Source organism: Zalophus californianus, chromosome 11 (assembly GCF_009762305.2).
Source record: "Zalophus californianus isolate mZalCal1 chromosome 11, mZalCal1.pri.v2, whole genome shotgun sequence".
Classification (NCBI taxonomy): domain Eukaryota; kingdom Metazoa; phylum Chordata; class Mammalia; order Carnivora; family Otariidae; genus Zalophus; species Zalophus californianus.
This window is the reverse complement of record NC_045605.1, coordinates 107,295,169-107,307,469: the sequence shown is the minus strand read 5'-3', so window position 1 is coordinate 107,307,469 and position 12,301 is coordinate 107,295,169. Positions and strand designations below refer to the sequence as shown.

At 57.1% G+C, this 12,301-nt stretch overlaps 1 protein-coding gene and 1 non-coding gene across 2 annotated transcripts; one reads left to right on the top strand and one right to left on the bottom strand.

Annotated features, from left to right (window-relative positions):
• The first annotated feature begins 2,009 nt into the window (after positions 1–2,009).
• On the top strand, positions 2,010–4,634 carry CD248 (CD248 molecule). The gene has a single exon (XM_027579747.2). The coding sequence runs from the start codon at positions 2,013–2,015 to the stop codon at positions 4,338–4,340; it is 2,328 nt and encodes a 775-aa protein (XP_027435548.2). The 5' UTR covers positions 2,010–2,012; the 3' UTR covers positions 4,341–4,634.
• A 5,029-nt stretch (positions 4,635–9,663) lies between these two features.
• LOC113915620 lies at positions 9,664–9,793 on the bottom strand. Its single transcript, XR_003517765.1, has one exon. It is a non-coding gene; the product is annotated as a small nucleolar RNA SNORA18 (small nucleolar RNA).
• Between the last annotated feature and the right edge of the window lie 2,508 nt (positions 9,794–12,301).

Genomic DNA, 12,301 nt, shown 5'->3' with positions numbered 1-12,301 from the left:
TGGGTTTTAAAGGGATCCCTCTGGCAGGATGGAGAAGGCAAGACAGAGACCAGAGGAGAGGCCGTTGCAAGAATCTGGATGGAAGGGGACAGTGGCAAGGGCCAGAGGTGGGTGACAAAGAAGGTGGCGAGAAGCAGTCAGATTGTGGATCTATCCTGAAGGTGAAGTCAACAGGATTTGCTGAGAGATTGGAAGTGGGGTGTGGGAGAAGAGGGGTCAAGGATGATCTCAAGGCTTTGGGCTTGAGCCAAGGGAAGGATGCACTGCCCCATACTGACTTTCCTCTCATGAGAAGGGGGATCATTCTATACATTTCACAGATGTAGACCTTAAAAGAACGACCTTCCAGGCATATAGCAAGCGCTTCAAAAGCCCTCGTTCTCAGGCGGACTGTCCGGGTGGGCTGGGCCAGCCCTGGTACGGTAAGGTGATTAGCAAAGCTGCTCTGGTCTCCACCCCCGACCCAGAAGATTTGCTCAGAAGACTAAGGAACATTTGCCTCATACTTTGCAGCTGACAAAGTGTATTTACCAACGCGGAGAGCTGTGACACAATAGCCCTGCTGAGCTGAAAGGCCCTGACACATAACCCCATTTTGTAGATAAGAAAAACGGAGACCCAGAGAAGGTTAGTGACTTCCCGGCGGTCACACAGCACATCAATGGCAGAGCACTGAGGGACAGAGCCTCTCCTCCACGTCCCCACCCCCCGGCTCAAACTTCTGCTAAGAGTGCAGTGGGTGTTCATGGGTTAATCTGACAGCCAGCTCCCCAGGGACCATCCTGGATGATGGGCTCAGTGCACATGCCTCCAGAGGCCTCCAAGAGGGGCGGGCAGAGGACCCTGGCCAGGCCCACACAGCAGCCTCTGGGGGCAGGGGAGGCTCCACACATGTGACGCCTGTGTCACATACACATGTATGTGTCATTGTGAGCTTCATGCCCATACATGGCCTCTCCCCAGCCTGTCCCCTCCCAGCCAGCCCTGCTCACCCTGCCTGCAGCCTAGCCCCTGCCTGCCCCCACCCTCCCACCCCCACCCCCACCCCCACCCCCGCCCTCATGCACCCTGCCCTTTTGCAGCAGGAGCCCAGAGAAGCATTTCCTGTTTGGGGGCTGCCTCCTCCCCCTCTAAGCCCAGGTTCCCAGGGCCCCAGGCTGAGCAGAGGTGAAGGGAGGGCAGCCCCCTGCCCCTCCTCCTTCCCCCCACACACCCGGTCCAGCTGGAGCCAGGAAGCTTGGGGGTGGGGGGAGGTTGAGGCAGGAGTTTAGTTCATAAATGAGGGTTTGATGATACCCATGCCTGATGCCTGCGTGCTCAAGGTGGATTCCATTCAGGGGCTGCACGCGAACGTGAGGGGTGCCTTGTGTAAGGGCAGGTAGAGTGCCGCACCACTCACGTATGTGCGTCCGAGGGGGTTAGCGCGTCAGAGCATGTACCAGTCTGGGATGATGGGACAGTGTGTCAGGAGAGCGCTCCTGTGTGGGGAGAGGAGCACACACACACACATGTGTCATGTGAAGGGCATGAGTCAGAGCATGTTTCCACATGTATGACGAGCAGGTGGGCCCTGAGACAGTTCACAAGTGCGATGAAATCGCTGTGTCCAGACTGGATCTCGGGCGAGTCTGTGGGAAGGGACCTCACCCCACCGCCAAGAGCCCCAGACTGCCGGAATTTTTCTGAGGGTCTTCCAGCCTCCTGGGCAGGCGTGTCCCCCCTCTTCTCGACTCCCAGTCAGCTAGCTGCGCCTCCCCACCCTCCCCACCCCCCCACGCCCCCCCACCCCCACCCTCCAGCAACCCCCCCACCTCTGCCCCCCGCCCCACCGCTTCCTGCTCCAGCGGCCCCGGGGGAGCAGGAGCCGCGAGCTGGCAGCGGCCCCGGCCCACTCCTTACAAGGCCTGAGCCCGGCCCAGGCCCGCCCCCCGGCCCGCCTGCCAGAGGCCCCGGTCCCTCCCCCTGTCAAGAGCGGCCGCGAGCCGGCCCTGGGCCAGTCGGGGGGCATCGCGATGCTGCTGCGCCTGCTGCTGGCCTGGGCGGCCGCGGTGCCCACGCTGGGCCAGGCCCCCTGGGCAGCCGAGCCCCGGGCCATCTGCGGCCCCGGCAGCTGCTACGCGCTCTTCCCTCGGCGCCGCACCTTCTTGGAGGCCTGGCGGGCCTGCCGCGAGTTGGGGGGCGACCTGGCCACGCCGCGGACCCCCGAGGAGGCCCAGCGTGTGGACAGCCTGGTGGGCTCCGGCCCGGCCAGCCGGCTGCTGTGGATCGGCCTGCAGCGGCAGGCCCGGCAATGCCAACCCCAGCGCCCGCTGCGCGGCTTCACATGGACCACAGGAGACCAGGACACGGCCTTCACCAACTGGGCCCAGCCGGCCACAGGGGGCCCCTGCCCGGCCCAGCGCTGCGCCGCCCTTGAGGCGAGCGGCGAGCATCGCTGGCTCGAGGGCTCGTGCACGCTGGCCGTCGATGGCTACCTGTGCCAGTTCGGCTTCGAGGGCTCCTGCCCGGCGCTGCTGGACGAGGCGGGCCAGGCAGGCCCGGCGGTCTACACCACACCCTTCCACCTGGTCTCCACCGAGTTTGAGTGGCTGCCCTTCGGCTCCGTGGCTGCCGTGCCGTGCCAGGCTGGCAGAGAAGCCTCCCTGCTCTGCGTGAAGCAGCCTGAGGGTGGCGTGGGCTGGTCTCGGGCCGGGCCCTTGTGCCCGGCTGCCGGCTGCGGCCCGGACAACGGGGGCTGCGACCACGAGTGCGTGGAGGAGGTGGACGGTCGCGTGTCCTGTCGCTGCACTGAAGGCTTCCGGCTGGCGGCGGACGGGCAAAGCTGCGAGGACCCATGTGCCCATGCCCCGTGTGAGCAACAGTGTGAGCCTGGCGGGCCACAGGGCTACAGCTGCCATTGTCGCCTGGGTTTCTGGCCGGCCGAGGATGAGCCGCACCGCTGCGTGGACACGGATGAGTGCCAGATCGCCGGCGTGTGCCAGCAGATGTGTGTCAACTACGTCGGCGGCTTCGAGTGCTACTGCAGGGAGGGCCATGAGCTTGAGGCTGATGGCATCAGCTGCAGCCCCGCTGGGGCCATGGGTTCCCGGGCTTCCCAGGACCTAGGGGACGAGTTGCTGGATGACGGGGAAGATGAAGGGGATGAAGAAGCTGAACATGAGGCCTGGGAGACCTTTGATGGTAGCTGGACGGAGGTGCCTGGGATCCCATGGATGGAGGCCACGCAGCCGCCTGACTTTGGCCTGGCCTATAGACCTAGTTTCCCAGAGGAGGGAGAGCATCGGATGCCCTACCTGGACCCCACCTGGCCACCCCCACTTAGTGCCCCCAGGGTCCCCTACCACTCCTCAGTGGTTTCTGTCACCCGACCCGTGGTGGTCTCTGCCACACGCCCCACGCTGCCTTCTGCCCACCGACCCCCTATCATCTCTGCCACACGCCCACCCCGGGCCCCTGCCCCCGAGCCCCCCATGGTCCCTGCCAGGCACCCAGCTTTGCCTCCTGACCACCAGTTCCCCATGATCTCAGCCAACCATCCAGATCTGCCCTCTGCCTACCAGCCCCCGATTATCTCTGCCACCCGCCCAGCACGGCCCCCTGCTCACCAGCCCCCGATTATCTCAGCCAAATATCCTGAACTGTCCCGTGTGTTTCCAGACACCCAGGTCACTGATACCCAGACCACCGCTCATGTGCCCCAAATCCCTGCTAACCATACTCCTCTGGGTAACACTTTCAGTGCCCATCAACCCCTCGTCACCCCAGATGTCCCAGCCCACCAAGCCCAGGCCACCCACCTTCCCATTACCTCGACTGTCCAGCCTCCCCTGACCGCTACCTCCAGATCCCCTGTGCTCCCTGCCCATCAAGCTCCTGGGTCTTCTGCCACCCAGCCCCCAGCCCCCGACACTACCCTCACCTCAGAGCCCCCTCAGAGCCCCACTAACCAGACCTCATTCACCAGCCCTACACACCCCCATTCCAAACCCCCACAAGTCCCAAGGGAAGGTGCCCGTGACGCCAAGGTGGCTCCCTGGATGCCCTCAGCAGCGCCCACAGCAGGCCCAACAGCCCTGGGGGGGGAGGCCAGTCCAGCAGGCCACAGCCGGAGGGATGACCGGTGGCTGCTGGTGGCACTCCTAGTGCCCACATGTGTTTTCTTGGTGGTCCTACTTGCACTGGGCATTGTGTACTGCACCCGCTGTGGCCCCCACGCACCCAACAAGCGAGTTACCGACTGCTATCGCTGGGTCACCCATGCTGGGAGCAAGGGCCCAACAGAACCGATGCCCCACCGGGGCAGCCTCACAGGGGTGCAGACCTGCAGAACCAGCGTGTGATGGGGCGCAGCCCCCCCTCTGCAGGGTGGGGGGAAGGGGCGTGCGTTGGACACATGGCTCAGGCTGCACCAGGGACCCATGGGGGCTGCCCAGCTGGACAGAGGGCTTCCTGCTCCCCCCCCGGGCCCAGCCAGGCTCCTTTCTCAGTCAACTACCAGACTTGACTCTTGGGAACTCTGCTCCCCGGCCCAGCACTCACGACAGAGGAGACACCGAGGCCCCCAGGACCTCAGGGGGTGGGTGCTGGGGTCTTCTCCAATAAACGGGGTGCCAACCTCACCCAAAGTTCCTGACCCCCATTGATGTCTGAGGGGAGGGTCTGGGAGGACTCAGCAAAAAAGAGGGGAACTTCCTTCAGCTTGTCTGGGCCCCAAGGAAATAAGGTAAGACCCTTTAAGGGAGGGTATGCTTCAGAGATTCTTGGGTAAACAGGAGCCCAGAGAGGGCAGAGCCTTGCCCAAGGTCACACAGCGAGCCCAGGAGTGGGAGGTTTGGCATGGAGTTTCATATTTGTTCCTCTTTTTTTTTTTTCTAAGATTTTATTTATTGGGGCTCCTGGGTGGCCCAGTCGTTAAGCGTCTGCCTTCGGCTCAGGTCATGATCCCAGGGTCCTGGGATCGAGCCCCACATCGGGCTCCTTGCTCGGCGGGAGGCTTGCTTCTTCCTCTCCCACCCCCTCTGCTTGTGTTCCCTCTCTCGCTGTGTCTCTGTCAAATAAATAAATAAAATCTTTTTTTTAAGATTTTATTTTTATTTATTTGACAGAGAGAGAGAGCATAAGCAGGCAGAGTGGCAGGCAGAGAAGCAGGCTCCCCGCGGAGCAGGGAGCCTGATGCGGGGCTCGATCCCAGGACCCTGGGATCATGATCTGAGCTGAAGGCAGCCGCTCAACTGACTGAGCCACCCAGGCGCCCCAATATTTGTTCCTCTTTTTACCAAAACTCCAAGAAAGTGGGGCTGAAAATGGGGGAGTGTTCTAGAATGAGGGCTTCTGCTCAACAGGAGCCAAATTGGGATTTAGGAGTCAAAGTTAAGCTCTGGGTCTGGTGATTTTGGGGAGTGAAGGGTATCTAGTGGGTGAGCTTCTGTCTTCTGGTACTTGCCATCCCATCCCCACAGGCTGCCCAGAAGTTGGCAGCTGGGGCCCAGGGTCACTCAAGGTTGCTGCCACTCCTCTGGGTTATAGGTGCTCTGAAGGTGCCCCTCCTCCCTGCTCTGGGGAGGAGGTGGGAATCACTGCCTAGCAGGCTGGGATGGGGAGAGCACAGAACCTGGGAGAGCTATCCCATCTCCAGCTCCCTTGGCCAGCTTCTGAGCAAGGCCTGGGCCACATTTTGCCCTTCTCCATGTGGGTGGTGCTGGGTCAGAGAAAACCCAGGAGATCAGAGCTTGAGCAAGTTGCTCAGTGCTGAGGTGTCCCATGAATCCAGAGGGGATGGTCAAATATCACAGTCTGCAGGAACCTGGCAAACTCCTTCATCCTGGGCTCACTGCCTTGGGGACCAGGAAAGGCGGGACCTGGGCTGGGGAGGCTCCGGTTCCCACTGCCTCTGTAATTTTTCAGTTGCAGTCTCTAAGGAGCCTCTAATTAGGACGGAGCAGAACCACCATGACCACCCAGACAGGAGAGGAGGGGTGCCCTATACCACCCTCTGGCCCCAGGGCCTGGGCCTGAGCCGGGCCCCAGGGGACCGGTAGAGGAGGGGCCAGAACTGGGGACGAACCGGGGGCCGTGGAGGCGGTGGAGGGAACGCTATGCACCGCCCCCGGTCCCCGCTCTCATGTTCCCCTAACTCAAACCAGACGCCCCCGCCAGATCCTGCCCAAGTGTTTAACCTCGGAGACGCCGCTGGAGAGATTCAATGCATGAGAGTGGAGTCGCGGGGTAGCCTGGAGGCCTGGGTCTGAGAAGGAGGTCTGGGCGCAGCCTGGGGGGTGACAAAGCCTGCCAGGATGAGACAGACTGGAGCTCCCTCCTGAGACCCTGGGCAGGGGATCCAGAGCACCCTCAGGGCAGGAAGGAGTTAAATGCACTGCTGTCGGAGGGAGGGGATGGGAGTGGGGAAGGGGGCCCAGAGCCGGCTCTTTGTCATCCCGTAATGAGCAACAGATGCGGAGCTGCGTGCGGGCCTAAACAGACTGCTTCCCAGGCCAGAACCCCCGCCTGCGCCCAGCCTGGGCTCCGCCCAGACCCGGAGCTGTGTCTTAGGCTCCGCCCATCGACTCTCCGACCCCTTCTCTTCCAAGCGCGAACCTCGCCAGCAGGCGGATGCCCTCACTATCAGACAGATCCCGCCTAGCTACGAGCCACGCCCACCCACTACTGTCAAAGTGCCCCTCGGGAGCTCTGCAGAAGCCCCGCCCACCAAAGCCACAAGCCTCGCCCCCTGCCAGCTCAGAGATTCTCGCAGAACCATTGCCCTGCCCCTCTGCTCTATCAGCTCCGCCCACCAAGGCTATAAGCCCCGCCTCCTCAGGGCGGCTCGCGCAAACTGGCAGTTATTAGATCCCGCTTCCCGGAAGTATAAACTCCGCCCAGAGTTTACACTTTCTCCTCACGCCGCGTTGCGTGCCCCGCATAACAGAACCACAAGCTCCACCCCTCCTCGGAGCCGGAGACCCGGTTCACGAGTGCAGGGAATCCCGCAGAGACCCTTTCTCGGTCCGGAACAGCTGCAAATCCCGCCTTCCAGGAGGTTACGGGTTCCCCTTAAGCTCCTCTTCAGGCTCCGCCCCCAGTTACAAGTCCCGCCCATTCACAGCGGTTCAAATCGCAGGGGCGGGGCCCCTTGCTGGGAAAAGAGCTCCGCCCACGTCTGGCTAACACTTTCCCTGCACACTGAGGTAAATGGCCCACCTACAGAGTCCTCGGGTCCGCCCACTAAGGATACTCACAAACTCCACCCTGACGATCCCTTAAGTCCCGCCCACCCAGAGCTCCTCTTGCCGGCGGCATCTTGCAAAAGAATCTGCCCACGCAGAGAGCGTAACCCAATCTCTTCTCTCAGGCTCCACCTACTGTGAATGCATAGCCACGCCCATCTATAGGTTCCACTTTCGCGGGAATCTGGGGCCCGGGACTCCCAAAGTCGCTCACCGCCTTCTGAATATGCTCAGACTAGTGTGGATCTGAACTCCGTGTCCCTGACCAGGATGCCCCGAACCCGGCCCTGGCACCCCGTCTCCTTCCCTACTCACGGTTTCTGGTCGCCTAGATTGCAGGTTCTCTGGAGGGAGCTCTGAGATGAGTTCGAGAGCCCGACGGGAGGCGTGGATGAATGGGCCTTTGGCGCCACCTGCCTTCGGCGCCTGGGCTTGCAGGCACCGTGAACCTGCCCCTCTCCCAAAGCACCTTAAGGCCCAATAAATACTTGCTTAATTTATTAAATGTTCGTGTTATTCAGATATTGGCCGCTTCGGCAAATATTTGCCCCCCAGCAAAACAGCAGATCCACTCGCATGGGTCCTCTGTCGTATTTGGAAGACCCCAAGGGGGTCTTTGTTAGCTGAAGAGGCCCCCGCCAGTCTTTACAGCGCCTGCTGGGACTTTTGCTGTACCTTGCCCACGAACCCCGTTTCCCAGGGGCGAAAGCACGGGCTCTCACCTGAATCCTTAGGGCTGGGTCCTCCCCGTCCCCAACTAGTGCTCCAAAGTGTGGACACCTTCCTTAGAGGTGTGCCTTCGGCAGGAGGGAGTGAGTTTGGGCTCACAGACCCTCATGTAGAAGCTGAGAGTCACAGGTTTGGGAGCAGGATTGATCTCAGGGCAGACCTCTTTATCAGCGCTCATCACTACATTTGCCAATATTCGCCTGCTCACTCCCACACTAGACTGGGGCTCCAGGAGTCCAGGACACTCTGCAGTTCCGTACCAGGGGCTCAATGTAATGTTTTTCAAACATTACTGGGACAGACAAGGCTTGTGGCTTTGGTGAAGGGGGCAGCACTAACATCTACTGAGTTCCAGTAGGTACCAGCACCCAGCTGGACACCCTTCACTTCCTGCATCAGGCATTGTTCCCAAGCAACTCAAAGTCTGGGGAATAAGATGCTTTCCAGATGGGATCCCAGTTCTGGCGCCCTGGCCACTATGAATGGGAGTAGGGTTTGGTGCCAAATAATAATGAAAATAATACTTAGAATGCTGGCAGCAGCGATTGTCTGCCTCATCCTATTCTACGGGCTTTACATGTCTTTACCCACTTGAGGACCAGAACCCTCATGCAGTGAGTGCCACTCTCACCATGATTTGCAGATGAGGAAGCTGAGGCCACTTGCCCGAGTGCCTTGCGTCAGGCCATTCACTCTATTTGACCAAGTTAGTAAGTGGAGGTTTGAACCCAGATAGATTCTGTGATCCTCAATCCTAGAGGAGCCAGTCCATTATGATAGCCATGTCTCTGATTAGAAAATGCCCACCTCCCAGGAAACTTGCCTTCTTTTTTAAGTCAATACATTTTTATTTAAGGAATTTTACGTGATTCCTTCCACTGCCAATCACCGTAGTTCCTCCCAAGTCAGAGTCATAATCTTCAAAATAGCCCTTTTAAAAAGAACTTTTGTTCAATCCACAGTTGTCACTGTCAGTTCACAATTCTCCACGATCGGCTTCTTTGATCTCCACTTGGATATGGACATACTTCAGAAATTCCCCACCTATAATCTTTGGAATCCAATTTCTTTACTTTAGGGCCACATTTAGGGGAAGAGTAGATGGATCTTTCTGGTTCTCAATTTCAGGCACTCTCTAAACATGAATAAGTTTAAATCATATTCACCCCTGAACGATCACACCCTAGAATTGTACAGATTGCTGGGATACGTCAATACCTAAAACTTAAAATATTTCACTGCAGGGGCGCCTGGGTGGCTCAGATGGTTAAGCGTCTGCCTTCGGCTCAGGTCATGATCCCGGGGTCCTGGGATCGAGTCCCGCATCGGGCTCCCTGCTCCTTGGGAGCCTGCTTCTCCCTCTGCTTCTCTCTCTCTCTCTCTCCCTCTGTTTCTCATGAATAAATGGATAAAATCTTTAAAAAAAAAATATTTCACTGCAGGGCACCTGGGTGGCTCAGTCAGTTAAGTATCGGGCTCTTGGTTCCGGCTCAGAGTCAGAGTCTCATGAGTCGTGGGATCATGACAGGAGCCCCCCTGCCCCCCCGCCCCGCCTGTGCCAGCTCTGGGCTCCTCTGGGAGTCTGCTGGAAGATTCTCTCCCTCTGCCCCTCCCCCTACTCGTGCGTGCATGCTCTCTCTTAAATAAATAAAAATTTTAAAAATAAAATAAAATGCTTGACTGTTAGGCCTTTCGCACAGCTTTAGCAGATAGATGTCTTGTAGTTCTTTCCCACAGATTTAACATGTAGTTCTGTGAATTAAGGAAACCACACATCTACTCTATGAGGCATTTCCAGTGATGTAGGTCTACAGAGAAAGCCCCACTGGGACGAACTCAACAGGGGGAGCTTGCTTTTACCAAGGAGACTGCAAGGTGTACACTCCCGGGCTGATCAGGCTTTGATGATACTGGCAGACAAGGCATTACCTGTGACCATGTGGAATCCAGACGAGGGGTCCAGTCCAGGCGCAGTTTTAGGGCATCTGGCAGTGGCCAGGCTTTAGCATGGTTTTGGTGAGTTAAGGGATTTCTCTCTGGGAGGCAACTAGTCGTGGCTGAGAGCAGGCATTCTGCACCAGACAGCCTTGCTTTGATTCCAGCTCCACATCTCGAGGGCTGGGGAGCCTTAAGCAGGTCCTCTAATTGCTCTCTGTTTGTCTCCTCCTACGAAAATGGGCATACTAGAGTAGCCACTCTAGCCACAATAATCTGTCTGAGAGAAGAAAGGACTCATTAGGAGGAGAGTCAAGGTTTGCTGCTGGAGGCCAGTAAAAAACTTCAGGGTGACTGCCCAGACTTCTACAAGAAGTGCTGTCTGCTTTAGCTGGCTCGGGAGAGCCCTGAAGACAGAGTCCAGAAACTGATCGTGGGCGGGGGCGCCTGGGTGGCTCAGTCGGTTAAGTGTCTGCCTTCAGCTCAAGTCAGGACCCCAGGGGCCTGGGATCAATCCCTCCGTTGGGTTCCCCGCTCAGCGGGGAGGCTGGTTCTCCCTCTCCCTCTGCTGCTTCCCCTGCTTGTGCTCTCTCGTTCAAGTAAATAAATAAAATCTTTAAAAAAAGAACAAAACAAAACAAAACAAAACACCTGATCATGGGAGAGCTGAATCAGCACAAGATGAAGTCCCAAACCCACCAAATCCCTATAGCAGAGGTTCTCAGTCTCCCTTGGTTCGTGGTATCCTCCATATCCTGAGTACCTCAGTGGGTTTTTCATGGCGCTCCTGGGCCAAAAACATGCCTCACAGTTCCATTTAATAAATATGAGAAGTACTTGTATTTTTTTTTAAAGATTTTATTTATTTATTCATGAGAGACGGAGAGAGAGAGGGAGGGAGAGAGAGTGAGAGAGAGAAGCAGAGGGAGAAGCAGGCTCCCAAGGAGCAGGGAGGCCGATGCGGGACTCGATCCCAGGACCCTGGGATCATGACCTGAGCCAAAGGCAGACACTTAACCATCTGAGCCACCCAGGCGCCCAGTACTTGTATTTTTTAAAAAGATTTTATTTATTGGGGCACCTGGGTGGCTCAGATGGTTAAGCGTCTGCCTTCGGCTCAGGTCATGATCCCAGTGTCCTGGGATCGAGCCCCACATCGGGCTCCTGGCTCAGCGGGGAGCCTGCTTCTCCTTCTGCCTCTGCCTCTCTCCCTGCTCGTGCTCTCTCTCTGTATCTCTGTGTCTCAAATGAATAAATAAAATCTTTAAAAAAAGGAAAATTCTGACTTTAAAAAAAAGATTTTTTTTATTTATTTGAGAGAGAGAGAAAGAGGGAGGGATTGGAAGGAAGAGCATAGGGAGAGGGACAAACAGACTCCATGCTGAGTGTGGAGCCTGACGTGGGGCTCGATCTCACAACCCTGAGATCAGGACCTGAGCCAAAGTCAAGAGTCCAATGCTTAACAGACTGAGCCACCCAGGCACCCCCAAGAGGTATTTGTATTTTAATACCTCAGTAGTCATTTGAAAGAATAATACACATACATTGAAAGATGGAAGCATATGTTTATTCTTCAGTAATCACAATCACTTGCTAGGAGGATATGTGTGCCTGTTAGGCACTGCACAACTTTTCAAAACTTGGAATCAGATTGGACGTCGCCACTTTCTTTTTTTTTTTTTAAAGATTTTATTTATTTATTTGAGAGAGAGAGAATGAGAGATAGAGAGCACGAGAGGGAAGAGGGTCAGAGGGAGAAGCAGACTCCCCGCTGAGCAGGGAGCCCGAAGCGGGACTCGATCCCGGGACTCCAGGATCATGACCTGAGCCGAAGGCAGTCGCTTAACCAACTGAGCCACCCAGGCGCCCCTGGACGTCGCCACTTTCATTTCCTGTTACACACTGACTTTCCCAATAGTACTTGCTTTTGATCGCGGCAGCTGCCAAAAACCCAGATTCACAGAGATATTATGTCATCAAAAGGCACGTAGTGCAATCCAGTGTTGAAACTGTGAACTGCCTCAAGCTAGCAGTCTGCCAGTTGTCTGACAGATGTCGGGTATTTCTGTGTTTCTCTCAAAGTTTTATAATATTTTATGACTTCCTGTGAGTTTGCTGCAGTGTGGCAGGCCCTACATCAAAGGAAAGGTCTTGTTGACAGCTGTATCCTCATGGAGGACACTTGGAGAGCTGGGAGGGAGGTTCAGGATTGGGGATGCCTACACCCCTTCCCCCCTTTCTCTACTCTACTGCCAGGTTGGCCCCATGGTGGCTGGTGATAGGGTGGAAACGGAAACCAAAAGGGCCTGTGGGTGCCGTGCAAAAGTCAGGTTGGGAAGACAATGTCACATCCAGGATGAATGATGGAAGTCAGCGAAGAGCATGCAAACCTGGAATTTGGGGGTGTGCTACCA

Excerpts from the sequence above, each read along its gene's own strand:
- CD248 (XM_027579747.2), top strand. The coding sequence starts at position 2,013 with ATGCTGCTGCGCCTGCTGCTGGCCTGGGCGGCCGCGGTGCCCACGCTG.